At 45.0% G+C, this 26,591-nt stretch overlaps 1 protein-coding gene across 6 annotated transcripts in view; it reads left to right on the forward strand.

The window, feature by feature from the left end:
- The window catches only part of RERE (arginine-glutamic acid dipeptide repeats), a 149,104-nt gene that overhangs the window by 67,868 nt on the left and 54,645 nt on the right, over positions 1-26,591 (forward strand). For 5 of the 6 annotated variants that reach the window (XM_072354142.1, XM_072354146.1, XM_072354145.1 and 2 more), the window contains exons 4-9: positions 3,676-3,781; positions 4,710-4,806; positions 7,030-7,134; positions 17,148-17,196; positions 19,927-20,051; positions 20,855-20,954. In XM_072354142.1, coding sequence (XP_072210243.1) covers positions 3,676-3,781; positions 4,710-4,806; positions 7,030-7,134; positions 17,148-17,196; positions 19,927-20,051; positions 20,855-20,954 — 582 coding nt within the window. Of the gene's footprint in view, positions 1-3,675; positions 3,782-4,709; positions 4,807-7,029; positions 7,135-10,873; positions 11,175-17,147; positions 17,197-19,926; positions 20,052-20,854; positions 20,955-26,591 lie in introns of those variants that run through there. The other variant, XM_072354147.1, reaches the window with a different exon arrangement.

The following is a 26,591-nucleotide window of genomic DNA, read 5'->3' on the forward strand; positions in this document are numbered from 1 at the left end:
GCGTGTCTGGGACCTGTCTGCTTCCCCCCTCCCTCCTTCTGCAGGAATCACCTGCCTACAAATAACCTGTCCGTACTGCTTTACATGATTGCAAACAGATCTGTTTCAAGCTTGATAGACTAAATAGCATTCCCAGGAAAGCAGGGCGGCTCGGAGCCTCAGGCCTATGTTCCCTGCTGCAGGGCTGCATGTGCAGTACACAGCCAAATAGAACAGACAGGATTCAGGGAAGGGAGAGCGTGAGACCTGTTCTCTGTCTCACAGTTATTTGTATACAAGGCTGGATTAATTTCCAGAGTGCTGAGGAGACTTCATGAATCCTAGAAGCTGTTTTGTCTGTTCAACTTGTGAATAAAAGAGACAGGAGAGAAATTCCTGCTGTAAACAATAGCAAAATGTCAGGAGCGAGACGTTGTGGGGGGAAAAAAAATCCTGTATTGTTTTGTCAATAAATTATTCTTTCTCCTACATAGATCACAGAAATGGGACCTTACCCTGGAAACAGCAATATTTGATACCCCAGGCAGCTTATTCTCAGCTCACACTTCACTGAATACACTGATCGATTATCCGCGGCTTAACCAAGCCTTCTCATTTCCTGCCTGCCATTACTGCGCTCAATCAAGCCGACGTGCTTTGTGGCCTGCCTTGTGCACAGAGATAAGCCATCAAGGCATGTTTCTATTAGAAAAGCTCTTGTAGATGGAATAGTCATTAGATAACACTCAGGGGTTTAAAGGTTGTGGGGCTTTGTGTTGGTTCAGGTTAAGGGGGCAGGAACGGAGCGGGGCTGCTTTCTGGGGTCCCCGTGTTTGGGGGATGGAGGAGCGTGTTGTTCCTTAGTGCTCCTATTCAGCATTTGTTTCTTGCAGCATGTTGGTAGCTCTTGCTTTTTGACATTACTACTGTGCTTGCAAGAAGTAATTGAGATAGCTGTTAATATGCGTGCATCTAAATTAAATAATCAAGCTGCAAAAATAACATTCATCTCTAGTAATGACCTTTGTATTTCCAAGCTGAATTTCCTTGGCTTACAAACAGCTGTTCAGGTTTCTTATTATTTAATTAGAAAGCAGCCTAGAAGAAGGTATCCTAAGAATGTGGAATTACACACGCTGTGACAAAGTGGGAAGGGACCCTGGCTGGATTTCTGTAGCTCCTCATTGCCCAGCATTCTCATCTCTGTTCCCTTGCCCTCTCTACCCAGGGGATCTGGCACAGCTGCCCCCCATTCCCCACCAGGCACCTTCCCCTTGAAAATTAATAAATGTCAGAATTCAGTAAGTGCTGAAATACTTGTATAGCAGGAGCAGAAATGCAGGCAGTGATTCAGCAGGGACGGCTGCATGGGTCGATAAGTGGAGGAAGCTGAATTACACTGATATTAGAGCGGGCCAGTTCTGTGTCTTGGGGCGTAACGAGAGCTGTTTGTGTAGAGGAAAATAGTTTTCTGGGAGGGCAAACACCGTCCCAAAGGGAGTGAGTTAATCTGCAATGTTAAATATGAATTAAATTGTCCATTTCAGCTGGTTTTAAGTGGGGGTTCTATAAGGCCCTCTGTGTTACAAAGCATGAGGTGTTGATTTTTGAACAGTGAAGTTGCTGTTAAAGTATTTAACACCTATTACAATACCACGAAGCCCCTTGGTAGCTTAGAATTAATCCGTTTATTTTTTCTCATGCTAAAGAATCATCGTTGCAAACACGTTTGAAAGGAAAGATGTTCTCCGCCGTGTTTCCATTTTGCTGTTTGTTTCTTTGAAATAGCTCCTGCTCACCGGCCCCAGCGCGCCCATCTGTCAGCTCCAGCATTTGGTCTATTGCTTCCAAAGCTAGTTGTGATTGAGCATGGTAGCTAAATAGGGCAAGTAATGAAGGATGCTGCTCAAATCCCTCTGAGAGAATCTGCGGGACATCTGCGACCGTTTGCATGCTTTGGTTAGGCCTAACGCCGGGGAGAGGACATGAAATCTCTTCAGATGTGAGTTGCAACGTGTCAGAGCTCTGCTCTGAGGTGTTTGATAAGAAAACCAGCACCTTGGAGGTGTTGCAAAAGGCTGTGGAAATCAGTATGTGTGTGGTTTCAAAGGGGACCTGCAAGGTTTTGTTCCATTCCGCGCCTTTAAAGGAGGCCTTGATTCGTAATTGGTTGAGCAGATGTTTGTGCACTGGGATGCCTTAATCCTTTTACAGATTTGTCTTGATCTTGTTGGATGTCCAGAACTGGTTCATACTTAAAACAGAAAAAGGGAGGTGGGAGGGAAGGGAAAAAGTCCAAAAGCAGCAGCGATAGAACCCCAGGTGAGCTCTTATGGAGAACTGCAGCAACAGGCACTATTTCCATTTAGGTTGGTTCCATTTAGGGGTCCTCCTGCTCAGTGTAAGCTGCCCTTGCCTACCCTGCTCTGTTCAGCCCTGCTGTGCAGCGCCATTCCTGCCTCCCAGCCTTTGCCTGTTTGATTTCTTCATGCACATTAGACAAGTGTTTTGTCTTTGCCTGTAAATGTGCTATTAAACACCCAGAAGTACGTTGAGGTTTTCTCAGTGCATCTGGTGTGATCTGGAGTGGTTTTATGCGCTGATGTGCTGGAGTTAGTGCACTTTTGTCTGGCACAATGCTGCCACTAGCAGTTCTTGTGTGGCATTACACGTGTTTATAATGAAAGGCTTCGAGGAACGTGGATGCAGTGGGAAGCTTTTCCTGTTGTTCATTGAGCGTAGTTGGTGGAAATTATTGCTCTAACAAGGCTGATGTGGACAGGAGCGGCAGTGAGAACTTTCTGGCCCAGTCACTTACTAATGAACCATTAAACAGAGGGATGCAGAGAGCTGTGGCCCAGAGCCCAGTGTTGGTGCAGCTGCCTCCTTTCCTTTGGATGCTCCTTTCCCTTCAGCCCTCCCTCCGACTCACTGGGAGTAGCAGGAAGAAGTGATTACTGAGGGCAGCAGAGATGAACAAGCAAACTGTCGTAAGTGGATCTGAACGTTCCTTTTGAAGTGGTATTTAGGCTTGTTTCCTCCTAAGACCCAACAAACTGACAGCTGGTTGCTCAAAAGCAGAAGGTGCTCCTGGGGAAGGTTTATGTAAATTTTGCTGTTGGCTTCCTGGTACCACTTACGTTATAGGCAGTCATAGCCTGTAATTATTGGGGTTGAAGTACAGCATCATTTCCTGTTCTTTGGTGTCTGAGAGTGTAATAAGGAACTTTTACAATGGTGTCTGAAACCATCTGTCCTCAGTGTCTGTTGGCTGCAACTGTTAAGTATGGTGCCATTGAATTGTGCTGGTAATGGTGTTCTGTGTCGGGCTGTGCATCTGGCTGGTTTGTAGGAACAAGCTGACTTTCTGTGCTGTGTGAGGCCACAAGTCTCAGCCTTTTTTCTGATCCCTTCCTTTTCTTGTTTAGTTTTTGTGAACGTATCCATTATATTTCTGGTCTGATATGGAGATACAGCCGTGTGCGAATGGAGTAGGTTCCTATCATCTCTATGTTGTCTGAAATTCAGTCTGTCAGCATGTTGCCCTTGTTTCCTGGCCATAGAAATCTGCTTTCCTCCCTTTTGAGCCTCACCTCAGACTTCCTTCAGCATGAAAAGAAATGCTGTCCTTTGGAAGACTGTGTCAGATGCAGCCTGATTTCCTTTTTAGTAATGCCTTTAGACCTTCTTTTTCAGAGTAAACGGGACCATCTCCTTATGAATGTCAAATGGTACTATCGCCAGTCTGAAGTCCCAGATTCAGTCTATCAGCATTTGGTTCAGGACAGACACAATGAGAATGGTAAGTTAGGCTCTCTAGAGCAAGGCCTTTACTTGTTCTCTGAATTTTAAGCTTAACAGTCTGGAAAGCAATGATGCTTTTGCATATGGATGTGAAGTAAAGACTGCCGATGAGGACAAGGCACTAGAAGATGGGTGATGGTGTTTGCTTGCCTTATTTGTTCCAACCAATGTAAGTCCTGTAACCACAGCAATAATCAGATGTGTTTCAGGTATATTTAAATTGTGCAGTTGTGTGCTAAAGCCTTAGAGAATAGAAAATGAAAATAGCATCAGATCCTTTGTAGCACCTTAGCTGAGTTTCCCCCTTTTCTCTTTGCAAAAACAATTGTGTTCTTTGGTTTAATAGCAGCCGGGGAGGAAACTTAAGCACATATTCCAGCATCATTTATCTCTTGCCTCTAGGGGAGACAAAACATTTCTACTGTAATTGGTGAATTTCCTTGAGGCAACAGTTAAGGTTCTAAAGATACTCTTAGGTGAATAGTGATGGCAAAATTGATGCTTAAAATGTGCAACACAGCATCTTTCTGCTACACGACAATATAAAACCGAGCGTACCTTCTTCTTTAGGCATTAAGGATATTTGGGCTGTGCTTTAAGCAAAAGCTGCACAAACCTAACTCTTTTCTCACTGATTTCTTTAAAACTTTATACATGGGGATTATAAACACGTTGTCAAAACGTGAACATAACTTCCCTTCAGTAGTTCATTGAAATTGGCATGCAAAGATGGGTACCACGTTATTTCCCTACCTTTCAGGCTACGTAGAGCAGTTTGAGTGTTTGCCATCAGAACACTGAGAGATCTGTCAGAGAAGCTTCCTCTGACCTTGAGCTGTAAGAAACACCTGCACGATGGCAGAGGTGGATGCTTTCAGTTTGTAGCTGACGTGTTGGTGAGGTGTTTTGTTTTTGCTTTCTGGCAGACTCTGGACGAGAGCTTGTTATTACAGACCCTGTTATCAAGAACCGAGAGCTCTTCATTTCAGACTATGTCGACACTTACCACGCTGCTGCCCTCAGGTAAGCTGCAGAGGATGTGGTGCAGCATCTCTGAGCTGGATGAGAAAAGCCTTATTGAAAGACAGAGGTGCCTTTCCTGGTTTGGCTGGGGATCATTAGCATACTGCTCAGCTTTCTCCTCATCTCCTGCAGTAATTAACTTGTGCTATCTGTTCTCGTTCAAGAAGGAGCTGTAATTCTACAATCTCATTTTAATCCCAGTTAATCAATGTTGCTCAGAAGATATTGTTTCCCATCATTGCAAATTTAGATTATTGCCAGCTCCTGCAGAAATGCTACCCTTCCCTCCTCCGTGTTTGATTTCACCATTAACAACAGCGTCTCCTTGGAAAGTGACTGTTAGCATGCAGCCCTGATAAATTGCATTAAAGACTTTTGCTCTGAGGCGCTTGTCATTGTCGAATCTCAGCTGAGTGCTCCATTAAAGGCTGGCTGCACAGGCAGGAGGTAATGGGCTCCTGCATTGTTCCCTGCACGCTCCCCTTCCCAGGGGGTTGCTGCCCTTTTTGCCCACTGAGAGCTGAACTGAAGTTGCTGACCTTTGGCCGAGCAGAGGGATGCACCATTACTGAGTGTTTCCAAATAGGAATCGTGAGGCATTAATTTTTAGCGGATTTTCAACGTGCCAAACATGCATAGATATTGTCAGAATGCAAATTGAATAATCTCTCTGATAATAATGCTCAGATGGTGTTTCACCAGGACCATCTGGAGACATTTTCTTTGTTCAGAGTCACTTTGCTGAAGCTGCTAAAAGACAAACTTGCAGCAAATTCTGTTACAAGGGTGGGAAGAAATATTTGATTTGCATAATAGAGGATGTTTGATCAACTTGAAACATTCCAGTGATGTGCTGTAATCCTGTGTGATGCCACAGCACAGCCCTTGTTTTGCAGAAGGCAGCCATCCTGTGTTAAATGAGTGGGCTTGGAAAGGAGTTAGCAGGAGGTGGGCTGGCCTGGAGGAACCAGCCTGGGGAATCTGATTGTCACTTAAATACAGAGAGATTGAGCTGCGCGTGGGGAATTTCCATGGGGACATTCTAGCTTCAGTTCTATGTTCCTGCTGTTGTCTTGCTTAAAGAAAAAGGTACAGATGGGGTGTTTGTATACCAGGAAAACCTAGAAAACAACCTTTTCTTCTTCCTTTCCAAAAACAGTGAGGGATGCTCTTCTGCATTTCCCGTTCTCTATTAATTTTACAGGCTCGTAGATGGCATCTAAAGGCACTGATGCACCTCTGCAGGATAAAGATTTACTTCTGTTGATTTTATTTAGCAAATTGTAATTAATGCTTGTAAGTAAGTTTTAGTGTACAAGGCACATGAGGGTAATCGCACCTGAGGCTCTTGCAGTTGGAGAGCATACATACAGCAGCAGAACGTATCGTGATGCCTGGAAGCGAGGTTAACTCGAAACTCTAATTTATTTTCTATGAAATGAGATGATTTCTGTGCTCTCTGCAAACAAATGGTTCTGGTCACACAGTGAGTTGATGACAAACTAGGAATCAAACCAGTGACTGTAACTTTCAATCTAATGCTCTAACCAGCAGAAACATAGAGCTAGAAGGTACTCATGGGTCCCCTCTACTAATGCATAGTGTTGCTTCTCTGAAATACTGTCTTGCTTTCCTGAATGTAGGTAATATTTGGCCAACAATTATTGTTGACTGTCAGGCAAATCATTGGAAGGAAACTTAAACTTTACTTTTCATGTGAAGTACCAAAACAAATACCCCTTACTAGGAGCAAACCGAGGAACCCCCAGTTTGCTGTTCTTGCTGTTGTGTGGTTTCTTTTCTGCCCTTGAAAGGATCAAACCAAGTTTGAAGTTGTCTGAAAATGTTCTGAACTGGACGTTTGTGTAGCTTTCTAAATGAAAGCCCAGCTTCCCAAGTCATGTGGGTCGTAGAACTTGAGAAGCTTCCTTAAAAACTGGATTGTAAGAAGAAAGAAGCTATAAAAGGGCTGCATAAACCTTAAAGAGAAGGCATTTTCACGAGGCCAGGTGCTGTTTGTTTCTGTGCCAGGTGGAGGTGGGACTCTTCAGGAGCATGTTGGCTGAATGAGAATTAATGAGGGTTTGTGCTGTGTAGCCTGTCATGCTGTGTATCTAGATTTTGCACATGACAGCTGTGACTCATGCACAGATTACCCTGGTGTTTAATTAAAGTGACTTATTTGTAACAGAGCTCTAATACCATCTTCCCTCTTTCTTTCAGGGGAAAGTGCAACATCTCCCATTTCTCTGACATTTTTGCTGCTAGAGAGTTCAAAGCGAGAGTGGATTCATTTTTCTACATACTGGGCTATAATCCAGAGACGAGGTAAGAGAACTGACTTTTCAAGGCAACTTTTACCACAGATTTGAGCCTGCAGGAACAGGAAACCTTTCAAAGGGGAGAAAAGCTGAAATCAAGCATGATTCTGATAGCAAAGTGGGGTAGAAGGGAATGTGAAGAAGCTACCTGTTCCTGCTGGAGGGGTGTCTCTACTTTTTTTATACATATATAATTTAATATATAAAATGTATATGTACGTGTGTGTGTATATATGTAAATAGTGCCTGATAAAGACTATATAAACCTATATGAAGGAGGTGTGTTCAGCACATGCTTCTGGTCCATGGTGTTGTCCAAGCTGCCTTTATCAGCTAGGTTCACACCTTCCTTATTTTCAAGTCTGGACACTTAGCTCCTGTTCATATACTTAGTTCAGTAAACCCAGAGCAGTCTTACAAGCCCTGTCCTAAGGAGTTTACTATCAAGGGGCATTTTCAGTGAGTGCTTGCCTGTAAGATTGATTGAGGCATACAAATAATAGATAAATGCATTGTTACATTGCAGATGAACAATTATTAATAGAACGTAAATCCTCTTGCTTCAGGGCGTAGCTTGCCACTAACTGCTTGCAGTTGTGAAGAGACTCCCTGTGTGTGTTATTACATAATTGCCTATTTCTGAGGTTTCCTGTACCTTGCTCTGAAGTGTCTTAAGCTGTTGGTATGTCTGAGGCAGGATATTGGATTAAGTACACTCCCTTAATTGATTCAGTCTATGCTGATAGCAAGTTTTGTCAGTATAGATCCCTAGGAGGCAATCTTGCTAGTGTATGCTGCTAAGCTCCGAGGAGCAAAAAGCACATCAAGTCCACTGATAACTTACAGTATATTATGTTAAATTGCTTTTGTTAATGCCCTTTGTGTGTTTTCTTGGAGAAGTCCCCAAAGACCAGATGCACAGCAAGTTTGTTGTGGGACATCTCTGATGCTCAGCATCACACCTGACCTCAACTGTAACTCCATCACTTTTCAGTGCATTTTGATTTTGAGGCAGAGAACAGTAAATGAACTACTTGTACTGGTGTGTGAGTTTGCTGTTTAATAACTGCAAAATGCCACTTGTGCCAGAGCTGTCAGGCAGTTCTAAACTCATTTTATGTGGGAATAGCTGTTAATTCTTCTGAGTATTTCTACACAGAGAATGTCTGAGACTGAAGGGATCAATGAAGTGACAAAGCATTGCACTGAATGCCCAGCTGGTTACTCAGAGCAGCCAGCTCTGTGTCATTTCTTTGGTTGCAGCCGTGCCTTATTCATTTAAGCCTGTTTTGTCTTGGGCTCAGGATGTTCAGAGTAAGGCCTGAGTTTGTGCTGCTTTGGCCCACCTTGAACTGTTTGCTACTTCATTACAACACGTGCTTCTTTACTGGTACCTTCTTCTAGCTGTGTTTGGTTTTGGAAGTGGAAATATCACACCATGACAACAAAACTTTGTCTTAAACTTGATCTGACTTTCTCTTCTGGTGTTTTATGTCACGTGGAAAACATGGAAGACTTATTTTGTGGCTTGAAGCATGGATGTATTACAGGTACAGCTCAGGATATGGCCATGAATCCCTCCCAACTAGACTGTAGCAGTGTGGGACAGGGTGCACTCTTAGCCCAAGCTGCCTTGAGTTGTGGATTGCATTGCATTACAAAGTTGCCTTTCCCTTTGCGTGCTTTCAGTTTGTATTCCACATCAGGTGCCGATGTTTTGCCAGGCCTCTGTGTGTGTTGGAAATCCAACACTTTCAGTGCTACTTTCAGTGCTTTGGGGTGCCAATGGATGTGCCAAGGCCTGGATGTGAAGGAAGCCCTGTGTGTCTGCGGGTAACTTTCCTTGACAGGCAATGGGAAGCTGGTTTTGTGCAGTGGATTTTGATGAAAGGTTACACTCTGCCTTTCAGTAATTGGCACATGGGTGAGAAAAGTCTGATAGCTGAATATAAAAGTCAGAATGAGCGTTGTCACCTTGAGCTGAGTGTTAATCAGCTTGCAGGCAGGTGTGAACTGTGTTCATGGCTCTCCATTGTGGAATACCTCCTCTGAAGGGGCAGCCAGCTGGGAAAGAACATTCTTTTTACACTCGGTGCTTTAAAATAATTTGTTTGCTAGACAAGGGGGATATTATGGAAGGGAGCTGAGTGAGAGGGCCTATAAATCTGATTACTTCCTTCCTTGTCTGCAAGGAGAATTCCATTAGAAGTCTGAAGCAAGTTTTTCTTCCTTCTCCTGTTAATGGGAAAGATGGTGGATGTAATACAAGTTTCAGACATAGGAACAGATAAGGAGTATGTCTTAGAAGCCAGTGTGTGCAAGTGGGATTTACTGAACGCCCTCCTCTAGAAAATAATTGAAGTTCAAGACGAAATTTACATCTACAACCAGAATGTGAATGGAGACCAAAAAGGAGTAGGGAGCTCTTGTGTTTTCATTCCTTTGGTTACATTTTAGCAGTCAGAATATTCTGACTCTTTGCATATTGCCATGCCTGGGGCAGTGAGAGAGGGTGAAGCAGTCACTTACACGTATCCATCCTTATGTCTCGGAGCAGAGCCTTGAAATGAGTTGCCATTATGCTTGCACTTAGTAGAACATTATGACAGTTTGTGTCATGGCTTGTTTAAATAAGACAATTTCTGCAGCGTATATTAAGTGCAATTTAGAAAAAGGAAAGAGTTGAGCAGTTTTAAATACCACCAGGGAGATGTATAAAATGGAGGGGTGTGTGTATGGCTCACAGGGCAGAAAGCTCCTGTGGTCATTGTGCTGGCTCACGGCACCCCTACTGATGGCATGTGCTGCACGGTGGTTCCTTGTGTCTGTGAGGTTATCTGTGGATGAAATAATGGCTGACAGCTTTTCCTCAAGTACATGTTGTCAACTGAAGCGCAGTAAAGCAATCCAGAATGAGAAGAAATGAATCCAGGAGTGCCTTTCAGCTGTCGTTGAAATGGAGGCTGGGTACTTCTGTGCTCCTAAATCTCCTGACTTAAAAGTGCTCCGCTGGTAGGGACTGTGCAGAATGTATGGGGGTTATGTTGTTACGTTCTTGTTACGTTGTGTTGTTCTTGTCAGTAGATGGGGAAATGCAGTCAGTCTGCCTGTGGCCTGGTTGGATTTGCTCGGTCTGAGTTGTTTTGTTTCTGAAGTTCATAATTGCAGAACTTTGTGTCCCTTTGTAGCCTGGAAGGAAATTCAAGTGTCTGCTCTGAAGCTGAGGAAGGGATTCTCATGAAAACATTTTATGCTGTAGGGGAAAGGGGTACGATTAACTTCTTGCACATACGTAGCTAAGAACGTTGTTCCTAATCACTCTAATGAGCAGGAATGCCAGCGTGGAAGCATGCAGGAGGGAGCGTCAGTCCAGAGCCAGGCTGGGCAGCTCCTGGGGTCGTGGCAGGGCTGTGCTGCTGGCAGTGCTGTTACCTGGCTGTCACAGCTGCAGGGACAGGGAGAGAGCAAAGGGAAGGGGAATAAAGGGAGAGCGAAGGGGCATCATTGTGCTGCTGTGTGTCACGATGCGAAGCTCCTGTCACTCGTATCTCCGAAATCCTCTCAGCTTTTTGACTGCTGCTATTTTTCAAAAGCCAATCACAAACTGGAGCTTAATAAAAAAAAGAGAAAGAAAAGCTCCAGGCGCGTCTCATGCTCAGCGCGTTGGCTGTCCCAGAGCCCCTGGTGAAGGCCCCACTTCCCTGCACACTAGCTTGGCTGGCGGAGCCGCAGCCTTCTCCTGCTGTATGCACGGCACCAGCGGGCTGAGATTGATTGCGTGGGGAGCGGCGTGCGGCCGAGGGAGGGTCACAGCACATGCTCAGTGCCGGCGGTCCGAGGGCGAAGTTTCTGCGTTCTGCGTGCAGGCTTAGGTCATAGCACAAGCTCAGTGAAAGCTCGCTGAGGTCTCTCAGCCTGCATGTGCCTCCATTTTGAGTTGGTAGAGTGGAAAAGGCAGAGTTTGAGCTGTTAAGTAGGAGGTTCAGGAATACATCTGAACCCGCCAGAGCCTGTCATAGTCATGGATGATCCATTCAGCCCCTGCAGGTAGGCTGCATCGCTCTGGCCTCCCCTAAGCAATGCTGATTTTTGCTGTTATTTGTGACTTCTGCAGTGTTTATGAAATCATGTCCTTCCTATTGCATGCTCCTCAGAAGCTTGTAATATCACCAGCTTTGCTGCACAGCTCTGCATGAGGGCACGGAGCAGGGGATCTGCTGGCACAGGGGTGCATGTAGCGAAACGCTGGAGCTGTCTGTGCTGACGTCTTTTCTCCTCGTTCTTTCCCCCCCCCCTCCCTCCCTCCGTGGTGCAGTTTGCATTTTGGCTGTGCCGTCTGCATGCCGGCCTCATGGCATCTCTGCTGGGAGCTGTGAGATGCAGTGCTGCCCAAAAGGGGATGCCCGGGGCCTGCAGCATTCCGGGAGGTGTCGGCCCCACAGCCATCCTGCTGCCGTTCCTTGGGGGGATCAGAAATCCCAATAGCAGCGTGGTTCTGCTCGCCTGTCAGCCGCATGCAAATAACACTTGTGCATCTTAAATGTGGTAATGCTGTTTTATGCAGTGAGGTGCTTGGCTCGTGGCAGCTGGGCAAGCTGCAGCCTTAGAGGGCTAGTTGAATTTGTAGCCTCTTAAATAAAGGAGAGGACCCTGGCTCTGTACGTGCAATGATAACGTGCCTGCAGCTGGCTGTGAGGTTTGTGTGGGGTCAGCCACAGCCACAGCAACTTGTTGCTGCTAAATGGGATGTGGTCTGAGAGGCTCGGGTGTGCAGGTGAGAAGGAGCAAGCTCAGCTCTGCAGCAGGTGCAAGCAGGAGGGCTGGGGCAGGGTGAGGAGGGAACACTGTGCTGTGATGTCGGGCTGCAGGCTGACCTGTCACTGCTCCACCTGTAGTCACTGCTGGACTGCCTGCCTTGTGTTGGAGGGCAGGCAGTGACTGATGAGCAGGGCTGCAGGGTTTCACCTGCACTGGTGCTCCGTATGTTGCCTGAAATAACATTCCCTTCTCTGTTTGCACCCACGGAGTGCAGAAATCCAGAGTGCTTCCCGCAGTGTGTGGGTCACTGCTGGTATTTGTGACTGGCTGAAGCAAAGCTGTGCTAATAATTATAGAGATGATGTTCCCTTAACTTCAGCCCGTCTGAATCGCTGCAGTTGTGTTGCCTCCGTATGCTTGAGAAGCATTCTTATTCCTAATAAAGGAGCCACTCAAATGCATCCAGAAACACAGCACTGCTCTGCAGCTGCACAGGGATGTGGCATCTCGTGTCCTTACACTTCATTTTTATGCTCTCTTGCATGCAGGAGGGAATGTGTAAGGGATGGGGGTTACCAGGTGGTCTGCTTAGTGCTGCTCATCAGTGAGTGCATGAGCGTGCATTTAAAAAGGATTGGAAGAAAAAAAAAAGCCACTTTTAACTTGAAACGAGAATTTGGTCCTGCTTATTTTTACAGGTCTGAGGTTAAGTTAAAATAGCACAGGTGGGCAAAGATGAAAACACCTCTAGGCTGTTACAAAACCAAATCTGTTTGTCACGTTGGAGTACGGCACTGGGCAAAGCGAGCGCTGCTGGAATAATCTGCCAAATAAGGCATTCTTTGCTTAATTGCACACACATGGGAACTCGTGGTGGTGTCAGCTCCTCCAGCTCCATGCTGAACCATGCTTCTGGTGTCAGCGCTCCTGAGGTTTGCTGCAGAGGCCCTCTGTCCTTGCTCAGGGTGCCCCTGTGCTGCCAGCAGGGCCTGATGCTGGAGGTGTGCTGGAAGCTGCAGCTCTGCAGGGCTGTCTGAGGATGCATGTTTCTTTGGGTTGCTGCTTGTATTGCATTCTTCAGATGGAGAAAAATGCTGACCAAGTTCTTGATAGTCCTATTTTATTATTATTATTTCTGAGCTTTACTTTTGCTTCTTTCAAAACTCTTCATCAATACGATTACCTCTTCCTCCTGCCTTCCAGCTTTCTAGGCTGTGATTTAATTAGAGCTTTGTATTCCCAACCTGTATGGCAGAATTAGGGGTTTCCACTGACTAATTTTTTTGGCCTTGTAATCAAAGCACTGATGTCTTTGTTTGGAAGAAGACCCATTAAAGAAGTGATCAGTGGAGGCTGCAAGCACAGTATTACCCATGCAGGTGATTCCTCTATAGACAGAGTGCTGTTTTCCTCATAAGGACTTGCTCTTGGCCTGGCTGTGCCGTGATTGCTTCCATCCTGCCTTTGTGCATGAGGATGGTACTTGTAAGGAACATGTAACCTTCCTTCTCAAGGAGAAACCTGATGCTGCAATAACAAAGCTTTCCCTGTTGGACTCAAACTTCTGCAGCCACTTCCTTCCCCGTAGAGCAGCAGGAAGCACAACCCTCTGCTTCTCCCAGGCTCTCCGTCTGCAGCCATCAGGCAGGTCTGAGCTCGTGCAGGAGATGCAAACAGTGCAGGCTTATTCATTCCTGCTTGGGATTGAGCAATCACCAGCGGCGTTCCCATAAGAGTTGGTTTGGCTGAAACTCAGGTCTGATTTATTTATTTTTTTCAGTCAGAACACAAAATTGCTTATGCAACTTTTTATTCTAACATGCTCCGCGACACAACAGGTTCTAAACCATACTTAATCTTCCTATGGGTCATTTTTTGTCCCTCTAAAGAGTGTTGGGGTGGGGAGAACCTGCTGCTGAGGTTCCTGGTTTCCTATCTTAAACTTCTCTTTCATTTTCTAGGTACTTCTGCATAAGTGATATGGACCTGTTGCAATAGGGAACAGGTTTTAGAAAGTAGGTTTTGAAAAGCTTTAGAGAGAGCTGCAAAGATGATGAGAATAATGAATGCATTTAAATCTTCGTTCTGAAGCATCCTTCTAGCGTAATTACAGAGCACCTCAGCGCGTGGAATCAGAATGATTACAGCAAGAATGGCACAGGATGCTGCTCCATCATCTCAGGGCAGAGCAGTGCAATTACTGCATAGCACGTTCCTTGCTGTACTTCAGTGGTAAAAGGGAAAGCATGAAAGCAGCAGCAGTGTTGTTTCAAAGGCTGCCCTGGGTTATGTGCAACCCCTGACCTGGGAGGTCTGCTCTCTGTGTGCCGGCTCTCAGAAGCTGGGCTGCCCAGCACAGAGCCCATGGGGTGTTCTGCGATGGGGCCGCTGCCTTGTGCTCACATCAAGGGCAGCTCAAAGGTGGGGCAGTGCAGAGAAGTGCTGAGCACAAAAACCTACAAAAGCATTTGGCTTCTGCCTCTGAACTGGGGGATTTTGCAGCAGGTTTGTGGCATTAAATTCCACATGGCTGTGGCAGTGCCCTAAGAGCAGTTGCTGCTGCAGAGCCTGATCCTGAGCTGTCCTCATTGCTGGCCTGGCTGCTCCCTAGCTGCCCCTGTGGTCACCATGCTAAAGGCAGGTAACAAAACAGGGGAGATAGGCGTGTTCCTTCATTGCAGGACCTGCTGCTGGCAGCCTTCCTCCTGCTCCTTTTTCTTTCTCACCTCTGAACTGCTCTCTGCAGTGCTGCTCTCGGCCTTGACCCTCCAGCCTCCCCTTTCCTTAGAACCATGGGGACAAAGCCTTTGGAGCTGACCCACCTCGCTGTGCTCTGCTGGGATCAGTGGGTGCTGGTGCTGCCCTGCTCTGCTACAGAGGTTCCTGCCTCTTTGATATTCCATCGCAGGCTTCCATCTCTCCCTGACCAGCCCCTGTTTACTTTTCAGAATACAACGTTGCCATGGCAACAGGTTACTTTTCAAAGGGAACATCTTGTCATTATATTTAATCCACTGCAGCTGAAGAGGACTGAAATATTAAGTTGTTGTTGCTATGGATACTGCTTTGTTACATCAGTTTCTTTTGTGTCAGATTTCATATACCGTGTTGGGTCCTCTTTTCTCCTTCCCATAGAATAAACACGGAGCGCCTCGCCATTATGACTGTAATTGTGCTCCACCAATATAATTTAGCTTACAAGTCGACGGTACAGTTTCAGTTTCCATGGCAAGAATTTTCCTTCCCGTTTGCAAACCCATTCCTGGGGAGGTGGAAACTGTCTGAACGTATTGGGCATGTTGTGCGCCCTTGGAGCAAGCAGCTCCCATGCTCTGACCCCCCCCTGCACCCAGTGCTCACTGTTCTGCACAGCCCTTACCCGGGGTCCCCTTGGGGTGGGAATGCCACCAGCAGATGCTGAGTTGGATGCTGGGGGCACACAGGGCTGTTTCTCCCCTGTCACGGTATTGTCACGGTTGCAGGAATCACCCCATCCAAGATTTTGCTTTTACCTTTGCAGTTGCATGTAGGGTGCAAGGGCATGTGCAGTCTTGATTCTTAGATGCTGTATTACTTATATTCATGCAAATGAAGAACTGGGAGTTGGGCAGTATTTGGAGTGCTGGTTTTTTTTCCCCTACCAAAACCCAAAATTGTGAACTTAGCACAAATAAGTTCTGTTTTTCAGCAGCCTTTGGCTTGGGTGAAGGATTGTAGATGGCAGGAACTGCACAGACATGTTTCAAGCCTGACTTGCAGTGACTAGCAGAAATGTGCATGGCTTTAGAACCTGTGCTGGGAGTAAAGCAAGAGCGTCAGCATTTGTCGTTGTTGCTGTTCCCTTCGTGCCTTATAGGGAAGAATTCTGACACCTCAGAGCTGAAAAGAAGTGCATATTTCATTCATAACTCGGTTGTAAATACAAACCCTGCTCTCAGGTTCTATCATATCTCTACATAACCTGAAAACAAGAGGACAGTGTCAGACCATATCTCATGGAAGTATCCATTGGAGAAGAGCAATGGATTCTTTTCAGGAGCCTTCTGGCAGTGCAGACACCAGAGCACAAGGCTGTGTTACAAAACCTGTTTCAGTTCCTGCCTGACAGGTCCTCCTGTCACCTGCTCTTCGATAAGGTCCGTTCAGATGCGCTGCTGTAGTTTCCCCACTTGGGAATAAGGTTTCAGAATGGTCAGCAAGGTGAAGCTTAATGCGTGCTTTCATCTCTAAATGTCAAAGCACATTGCGGATGTTCATAAAGGCATGTGGATGGATATCCATGTCAGAAAACCCTCTGGTTTTAAAGGATGTTTGCTGCTGTGGGTGCTCAGCCTGGTGCAGGGCTGGCTCTTTCTGGTTATGGGTTTGAATTTCTGTGCTTTAAAGTAAACCAGTTCTCTTCATCTCTTTGCTTCACCACGAGCTTTGCAGGGTGAATAAGAAATGCTGGTGGTGTGCTTTCCTACTGTCTGTATGGTAATAAAGGGCAGACTTCAGTGATAAAGTTGTATTCATCCTTGCTTCCCTGGTAATTCTGTACCAAACATAGGAGGAAAAGATCTGTTTTGTTATTCAGAATAACAGAGTAACTCCTGAATGGTTTTCCAGAGCTCATCTGGAAGAGGAATTATTTTTGCAGCTTCTGCTGACACAAAACTCTGCTCTTCAAACGTGAATAACCCAAATTACTCCTTAACAGATTGTTATTTAGAAAGAAAACGTCTGTAAAGGTGTTTGTAAGGGACGCGTCCATTCCCATGTGCTCGTTGACAGCTTGTGCTTTGCATGTCGTCTGTGTTCGGATCTGGCATTGCAATGGGCAGTTTGTAGGTTGTAGCTGTAGCAGAAATGAGGTGCTGGCTGGGCACTGGGGAACTGGGAGGGCTCATGGAGGCTCTCTGATATCAGTGTTATTTCTCTATTGCATGGAGACATCCGAAAGGAGGAGATGTGTATCCCAGCATCACTGCCCGATGCTTTCCTGCTGCTGTGGTTTCATGTTGCTCTTGGGAGTGACCTCCATCTTGTCCTTTAGTTTGACTAGAAGTTGCAGATTTGTCCCGTTGCTGTTTGCCATTTGCAGTGTGGCCTGTAATGTTCCTGAGTATATCTTTTATTTTCTTGCTTTCTTTTTAAATAATGTATTATTTTTTTGCTGCTTTTCCATTTGCATTGGAAGTACGATGACTAGAATGCAGGCCATTCTCCCAGGTTTCATTAATCATAATTCTTTCTCATTACTGGTTTTTCTTTTTATATTAGGAGGCTAAACAGTACCCAAGGTGAAATCAGAGTTGGACCCAGTCATCAGGTAAGGGATTTTGTTTGTACTTGAATAGCTGCAGGACATGCTGCAAGGCACCTACCCCATTCAGTGCACACTCACTTAGAATTGTATACACTCAAAGGCAATGAGCTTCTGAGGTTAATCATGAGTTCCCTAGAACTCCTTAGCTAACAAGAGTACTCAATGTCAAATGTTGCTATTTACATGTTTTTTTGCTAGTGAAAGTCCTGTCGGATCAATTCCAGAATCAGATTGAAGGAATCTAAATAGCTACTGGAAGTTAGGAAGAAAAGACAGCAGGGAGCAGCAGTCGTGGACGCATTGTGGAGATAGGAGTGAATGCGTTCTCAGTTAACTTTCACCAAGCAGTATGTTAATAAATTACTGACAGCTGTTTTAGTATTGGTTTCCAATTATATTCCAAGCAGTTCTTTTAATTCTCATTTGCACAGTAAGGTAGTTGAGTTAGGAGTGTGCTGCCTGTGATGTTTGAAGTCCTTGTCCAGAGTCAGCGGAGAACAAAATGAACTTCTATTGGAAGTGAATGAAGAGAGAGCAGGTTTTTAAGAAACACTTGATGAATTTACAGGGTTGGGAGACTTTAAACCTGCAGAAGGTTATCCTGAACCATGAGTGTGTTGAGGTACACCTGCATACCTGCATGTGTCCGTCTATCAACACAGGACACGGGCGTCCCCATCGTCAGAGCTGCCCTAGTGCAGAATTCCCTGTGCATTTGTTCTCCTATGTGTGTGGCTGTGCTCCGTGCAGGGCTGCCTGTGGCTTTGCATTGCCTCCTTGCCCTGTGCTTTTGTTTGCAGCCTGTGCATGCTCCCTTCATTTGTCTGCATGTCGAGCAGGGATTGGGCAACTGTGGTGCTTCAGCACAGAAGTCAGTGGGACCGTTGTGTGTTTCAAGAGAGCAATGTGGCAGCTGCTAGGGATAGACCTCTCTTTAAGCAGCTCCCCATGTGCTAGCAGCACCGTGCTGCTGCCTCCTCCTTTCAGGCAGGAGGTTTGCTGCTCCCCACCCCTTTTTCCTTATCATTTGGATGTAGAAGAGCCTAAGTTCCTTTCAGCTGGGCTTCATGGTGGTTCTGGGGGATCGCTGCGGTGTGTCTCTTAATGCACACTCAGTAGAAAGCCACATTTTATATCTTACTCGTGTTCCTCAGAAAGTTTTTATGTAATCATTAAAAAAAAAAGGTGCTGTCCAAGTGCTGTATTTTTGCATCCACATGTTTAGGATTCATTTTCAATCTTGTTTAACATCTATTGATAGGAAACGGTTGTTTAACTCGTGTGACATCCTCCAGGGTGCTTTGTAAAAGGAGAGGAGTTCTTGGCAATTGAATCTGTGTGACTATTTTCATTAGTCATAACAAGAGTGCTGTAAACGATACCTCCAAAACGACTGATTTCAAATCGTCATGTAATGTTTTGGCAGGCAGCAATCAGGCGTGCTGTGGGATGTAATTATCAGGTGCAGATATGGATGGAAAAATACGTCGAAGGAAGGTCCACTGATTGATACAGAATGCTTTAAGTTTTGCTGGCTCAGTATTTTAAACTTCCATACCTCTTTTACTCCTGTTCTGAGTGTTGCTGAGTTCTGTCACCCCCAGGAGGGTATTTTCCTTAGCTGTTCCTTGCTAAGAAGTTTAATCTTCAAGATAGGAGTTGCTGGTGGTCAGATTTGACCTCATATGCACAGATCCAAAAGCATCCATAACCAAACTTGAGGTCCTGGGAGCGGGTTCTGCCTTCCTTACATGGTGGGTAGGGGACTGCTCCTTTTGACACACAGCATGCAGATAACCTTACTCTCATACCATGACAGCAGGTAGGGATGCACGTAAAGGCTTCAGAGAACTGTATTGATCCAAGTTTTGTGAAGGCGAGGAGACGAATGGTGGTTCTGCACTCCGTGTTCTCCTAAGAAAACCTCTGGCTTGCAGCTAACTGGAGCTGTTCACAAGGAAGCCTCTCTTAGGAACATCTGTATGTTCAGCTTGTTCCAAAGGCACAGAAGGATGAGCAGGCGTTGGTGGAAGCACCTTGGTGCTGGGAGGCAGTTTGCAGCACGCAGAGCTCTCAGGGATCAGCCTCATGCTGATATAAGGCTTGTAATGTGTCTCTTCCAGAAGAGAAGGTCAGTGACGTGCCCACTTGCCCAAGGAAGAAGTAAAATAAAGTACAGATTAAAGAGCAGAACATGAAAGACATCTGAACCTGTGACTCGTAATTACTGGTTATGTGTAAATGTTGCTTCTTAAATATGTTTAGTGCTGTAAGTATAGGAGGTAATTATAGGGCTTAAAAGCTGTTTCTGAGGAGGCTCTCAGCTATCACATCCCATTGCAGTAGATGACTAAAGATGCTAATTGGGTCTCTGCATGCAGTGTAATGCTTAGTGGCAGAGTTCGTTTCACTGAGCTATCTCACTTTCAGGGAGTTTCTTCTTCTCTTTGAGTTCTTGTTAATTTACTGAGGACTTGGTTATCAACTCCATGTCAGATGCGTGGTGTATTTTTGACTGAGGTATTAGAATAAAACACATGGTAGCCACATTTTTACCTTATTTCATACCAGATCTGGCAAGCAGAGCTGCAGCAGCACCTTATGGACAAGGAAAAGCTGTCTTTCATAGTAAATTGCTGAACAGCATTTGAGTTCTGTGTAGCAGAGGACTGCATATGTGACAGTGTTAACAACTGTAATGCCCATATGAACTCCTCTTTTCTTTTTCCCCAGGCTAAGCTTCCTGATCTGCAGCCCTTTCCTTCCCCAGATGGTGACACAGTGACACAGCATGAAGAACTTGTGTGGATGCCAGGAGTCAACGACTGCGACTTACTTATGTATCTTAGGGCAGCAAGGTAATTACAGCCAAGAGATTCTCGTCTCTTTAGAATGGACGTGTGGGCTGCCACATCTCTGCAACACTTGACTGTGGCCAGTCCTTTTTGTTCGATTTTGGTTCAGTGTGGATGTTAACTGTGCAATACAAGGATGTGATGGTTTGGTGATCGGCCAACACAGGATTGTAAACCCACAGCCAGCAGCATGTGCAGCATGATAGAGAAAGCGCTGAGTGCGTATGCTGTAGCACAAAGGAAGTAACTGCTAATTGTGGATTGACTGTGACAGCATAGATAGGATCCCTCAAAGGTTATTCTTTTGAATGAGCCTTAATTTATGTTTCAGTCTTATTCAGACCTCTGATTTGCCTGCTAGATTTACCAGATAAAGGAGTATTGGACTTCTAATGCTGGTGGGCCTCATAATTCAGAATATGAGTAAAAGAGTTACTGTTTATTTGCAAGAATTTAGAGATGTCAGGAATGACCAATTGAAGTCGGTTTCATAACATAACACAACTAAATTAGCAGTAGCAAGTCTGCTGTCCTTGGCAAGACTCTGCCCTCATGCCTAATGCTTCTGTCTCCCATAATTCTAATGAGTCTGTATTGCTGGAGTTGTTTCCTACACTGAGGTGACCCAGGTCTGCATGCCGAATAGCAGTGCTCATGTGAAGCCTCGTTTTACTTTGTTTCTGCATTATGTCAAGGCCTTGATGTTTGTACTATAAGGTGTAAATGTGCTGCTGGTGTGTTGCATGGAATGTACCTCAGACAGAAACTGAAGAAAATTTCATTTCTTCCCCCCTCAAACTATAAAGGAGCATGGCAGCTTTTGCAGGCATGTGTGATGGAGGATCCACAGAAGATGGTTGTGTTGCGGCCTCCCGTGATGACACTACACTTAATGCACTCAATACAGTAAGTATACAGAGCTCCTGTTGGGAAGAGCAGCCTTCCCATTTATAATGCATGAAATATTTAGTGGCTAAAGTAGATTTGGGGATCACAGTGTGTGTATGATGTTGGCTTAACACTGAACTTTTTTCAGATGTGATTTGCATTTCAAAGACCTTATTCTACAGCGACAAACTTTTGGGTGATGCCTTTAAGATGAGGATGTGGGTGTTTATTATGGGAAGCTACTGGAGCCAAATACACCAGCTGGAATGGCTGCTTCCCCAGCTGACCCTTGCCCTGGCTGTTGTTCATTCAGTCCAGTTAGCTTCTAGCTGTAGGAGAACAACAGTTACTTCATAGAATCTTCAGTTGGAAGGGACCTCTGAAGGCCATCTAGTCCAACTGTCCTGCAGTGAACATGGATACCACAGCCCCATAGGGCTGCCCAGAGTCTTACTCAGCCTCACCTTGAAAGTCTCCAGGGATGGGGCATCAGTCACATCTCTGGGCAACCTGTTTCAGTGCCTCCCCACTCTCACTGTAGAAGATTTTTCCTTGTATGTAACCTCAATCTCCCCTCTTTGAGCTTGAAACCATTTCCCCTGTTTCTGTCACCACAGACCCTGCTAAAGAGTCTGTCCCCTTCTTTCCTGTAGCTCCCCTTTCTCTCTTCTGCCTCTTTTTATGCCACCTTTTAGCCACCAAATGTATTTCAGGCTTGGCCGGCTGAATTCTGTCCTTTTTTCATGGTTAAGGGCTACATCTCTTATCCCATTCACTTATGAAAACTGGAGGGGATGGGATGTGCCTGTTGCTGAATGAGTTTCTACCTAAATCAGTAGAGCATTTTAAAGGCAATCGCAATGGAAATGTACAGAGCCCGTGTACAGCTGGTAGGGCTGGGAGCAGCTTCAGTTCAGCATGTTTTTTTGTGGGAGTGCCAAGGGAGGATATGATGTGTGACTTCAGATTTGTTTTTAAAGCTGTCCTTTCCTTAAAATAGTTTGAAGCAGATTCTGTCTCAGTGTCCAGCACTGTGACTCATATGTCACTTTGCTCACAGTGCGTGAGGCTCAAATGAATTATTTTAATTAGATGAAAATAAAGCACCTAGTGACACCAACCAAACCCCGTTATGCTGTCATTCTGCACAGTGGCTGATGTTAAATAGCACACTGTTATGTCCGCCTCTGTTTGCTGGGGTTTAATTACTTACTTTAACTGTTAATTTATAAGATCTGTAAAAGCTTGCGGACAGGTGTGATGCCCACCAGGAATTGAGTGATGATCATTAGATGATCACGATCAACAAAGACCAAATAATGTGTTCAGAGAAAAGGTATCGTAAGCCTGTTGGTCTTTGCTTTTATTGGAGTGAGTGGAGCTGAGTGTATCAAATTAATCACTGCTGTTAAATGTCCTTTACTGCTGCTTTCAGTAAAAGCATCTCAGTACGTGAGACTTATATGTACTTCAGAGCATTAAAACAAGGTTAGACTGTGTAAGCTGTACATCAGCTTCCAAGTGCACAGGTCCATGATCAGGTATATATAACTTGATATCCATGCTCTAGTTAAAATGCTGTATTCTTAATGTGAATATCACTGCTTGTGTAAGATTAGCTTACCAGAAACAGAAACACTTGCTTTGTTTAGATTTTATTTCCGCTGGTATTTGATTGCATGCATTTCATGGAGTGCATCAGTTTGGTGTCTTGCAACAGATGAGAATTAAGATCTACAATACGCTTCTGTAGTGTTCATAAAATAAAAGGCAGTGGCACTTCAATTCTCGTTCTGCAAAATTATTTAAGTACAATCAGTACATTCGTGTGTAACCAGCTGAAATCCGAGATGAATTTTTGCCCCCCAATTAAATGCTTTTTTGTTCTCACTTCTGGATCTGCACAGTCGAGTGTTATTTCTTCAGAGTGCACTTCAGAACTGAACTGAATGCATAAATCTTGGTCCTTTGCTCCTTAACTTGAGATAACCAGCGTGTTAGCGATTGTGATGCTGGCTGAGAGGCGTTGCTGTTCAGTCTGTATTCTGCCTCCGCTTCAGTTTCTCATCTGCTTTACATTTTGTTTCCTTCCTTCCCCTTGGGATGGCTGCCATCTGGTTCTGGTGGCTTACTGCTCCCAAGCATTCCGACTTGTTCCCTAACATCCTTCTTAGAGACTCAAATCTCTGTTAAGGCCAATAATCATCAAAGAGCTTTTGGAATTGGAATTTCTTTCCCCTTGTCATCTATAATAAAAGACTACTGCAGAAAATTCATTTAACTTCACTGCTTTGCTATCGAGTTTAATTAGCCCCCTTAATCCCCTGGGAGTCTGTGGAGCTGTAGTTGTACTTGTAGACTTCTTCATCTGAGTCTTCCATTCATCCTGATAGATTTTATTTCTGTTCTTCCGATCTTTCTCTCTCTGTATTTCTGGTGCAACATCTATTTTAGAAAATCAGTGCTGATTCATCTTAGGAGATGGGGGAGACTTTCACACTTGTGAAGTAAAAGCATTACACAGACTCGCAGTGTAGCTCATTGAAGAAGCTAGATTGTCTTTTGGCACAATTCTTTTGACTTTATTATGGCTTCCCTCGCACATCACATCTTAATGTACAACAGTGAGGCTCATCCCATAGTGGTTTTTTAGTCATCTCATGTTAACCTGAACAGCAAAGTCCTCATGTGATGCCTGATTTGATCTCACTTCTGCTCTGTGCACGAGTTGTGTTTCCTTGTTCACTTGGAGTCTTTCTGGATAAATGCTTTCCTATGGGTGGTTATTCCTATTGGGAGAACCTTTGTGGAAGTCGGTGGGTGCTCAGAGTCCACTCTTTTGCTAACAGAGCACCTAAAGGTGGGCAGTTTATTGTTCAGACAGAATGGTGCCTTTTCTATCTTTCTGTTCCCTTTCAAACAAGTATCAGATTTATCTGATCAGTAACTTCGGAGAAAATTACCCTGCACTAAGTTGTGTTTTTGTTTAGGAATTATGGTGTGTAACCCAGCAGATTAATGGAAACAAATTGATAGGGTATGATTTCTTATTATGGAAATCCAATAAACTTCAGAGCAGCACTTCATATAAATCAGCCTTGACAGGCTACTTTGGTAGTGTTTTATTTCTGCAATAACAGCTGCAGTAGCCCCTGGAATGATTTATCATTAATTATACCAGATAGAAATGAAGATCATGGGAGGCACGATGCAATGTATGTGTGTATATCAGCTCGTTGAGGTGATGATTCTTAATGCTCCAGGTAGCTCCAATTCCTGCCCTGTGGTTATAAAGTGTGTATTTATCTTTCATTTATACTCGTGAATGATAATTTTTTGGGTTTACTAACCCTAATACATTAGTCACCTAATGGGCATGTCCTGTGAACTTCTCGTTTTCCAGTTTCAGAGCTGAGCTGATAATGCACGACACCATTTGTATTGGTGAGATGTTAGGTGATGGAAACTGTTTTTAGTAACTTCTCAGTTCCTCTTACCTTGAGATGTGCAGAACCACGTTGCTTTGGGCCAGAGCCCTCCGAAATAAGTGAAATGGAAATGGTTATTTGGATCTCTCTCAAGCTTTGCTTTGAGTCACTGTGGGCAACGTATTCTGTTCTCAGAGGCAGAGCGGTTAGTGTGGGCAATGTACTTTGTCTCCTTTAGTCCTTGTGGATAGGCATCACCCATCATAGCATCGCAGAGCCATCAGAAAGCCCCCAAGAAAACCTCATCTGCACAAGATATCTGTTAGGGATCATTGGGATGAAAGTCATGCAGGATGGCCAGGACTTAATGAGCCAATTGCTTTTTGTTTGCTTTGTCAGTTCCTCACTAACTGAAATGAGGAACTCCTTAGCAATCATCCTCTTGCCAAGTCAGGCCAGTTTAATAACTGCCCTAATTTGCTCAGCATCCTCTGTTTGTAAGTGCATGTCCCACCCTAATGGTGGGTTTATTGTGGAAAAGCATCTGGTGCTGCTTGGTTCTCCACTGTATGAGGTAGGAAATGTTGTGGAATTGACCTTTTAAATGGCCAGCTGTGATGCCAGTAAGCTTTACTTATGGATCAATGTCTCTGAACACATGCAGGTATAGCCCACCTGTCATGCAGAGTTCCTGATCATAAATCATGCTCAGGGTTCTGCTGTTGTAACTGGGAGCACACATCACATGCTCTGTGGCTTTGGGCAGCTCAGCCTGGCTTGTCTCCTGATGCTATGGGTCCTCTGTCCCTGTGCTGTACCCCTATGGTGGGGAGGTGAGTGGCATTAGAGCAGAAAGAAGTGAGGGAATCAATTCTATTGATATCAGGAAAACAACTGGGAGTGTCGTTATGCAAACTGTCCCTAAGAGTGAGTCAGACTTTGTGTCATTTCTCAGTGCACGTTATTTTTGCTGGGGAAATGAGAGATCCAGCAGCTCTGTGCTCATAGGGTAGGAAGGTCCCAGTACCTGGGCTTGTGTCCTGCTTGCGTGGAAGGAAGATGAAGCAATCAGCTGTACAGATCTCTTTACTAATAGCATTGTTCTGACTTCTTGTACCTCTGTGTTACATGGGAGCATGTCATTATGAGTGACAAATGTGACAGTGTAATATCAGTGGTAGGAAATACAGTTCTAAGCAAGATGTCACCCAGACAAATTACTCCCTGCTTTAACTTGCCCTTGGACAAGATTTTCTTGTTCATTAACTACAGACAAGCTTGAAAGCATTAAAAATTACTTAAATATATGTTAGCATTTCTTCTTATTATTAGTTTTTCTTTGGACGAGTCTGTGCTCCCAGCTGCTGGGGTGATGCTGTGCAGTGCCTGGTGTGCTGGGAAACAGCCCCTCTGCTGTGTGAGTTACGCTCATCCTTAGCCTTGCACTTAAAGTCCATGTAAGGTGATTCAGGGCATTTTCCTAGAGAAACTGCTGGAAGGGCTGCATTTGCATCTGCTGTGGTTACTTGTAAACCTTGCTTTGCAGTATGTGAAATGCAGCGTTGGGAAAGTATTTAAAAGAATAAATGCTGTTGCATGTTTGAAGTGTTGCAGGTTCTGCAGGAAGCCTCGCCTGGCTGATGGTGCAGGGCTGGCCCCGAGGCTCCCCCTGCTGCTGTGCTGTGTGGGGCTGTGCCTGTGCTGGGGGTGGGCTGGAAGCAGCAGCTGCTCGGTGTCCCTAGCATCTAAATCACTGTGTAGCAAAGAGAGCTGCACAGCAACACGGAATAGGTTGGAACTGGGGGATGAGGTGGATGTTTGTTTTATTTTGGCCAAAGCAGTGGGGTTGACTTCTCTGCTTTTCAAGCTGTCTGATGCCATAGATCAGATACTTAAGAACCAGAGCCTGGTAGCAGCAATACTGATTTCTGTCACTTGGGTACTTTTTGTTTTAGGTTCAGATTTTGTTTCAGGCCAAACCAAACCGTTAGTCAGCTTGCTACACAGCAGAGCTACCCAGCCAGCCGGGATGGCTCCATGGCCATACAGGGTCCCTGGGCATGTGTGGGAGGTTGGGTGCCTGGGGGCTCCCGGCTTCTGTTGTCCTTGGGCACCAGAGGGAGCCCCCACAGAGTAATTCTTTGTCCGGGTCTGGCTGCTCAAGCCACACAGCAGTCATTCTTTCCTTATTACCTTTTTTGTTTCTCTTTATTTCCTACCTTGTTAA

The sequence above is a fragment of the Excalfactoria chinensis genome, chromosome 20 (genome assembly GCF_039878825.1).
Source record: "Excalfactoria chinensis isolate bCotChi1 chromosome 20, bCotChi1.hap2, whole genome shotgun sequence".
Taxonomy (NCBI): domain Eukaryota; kingdom Metazoa; phylum Chordata; class Aves; order Galliformes; family Phasianidae; genus Excalfactoria; species Excalfactoria chinensis.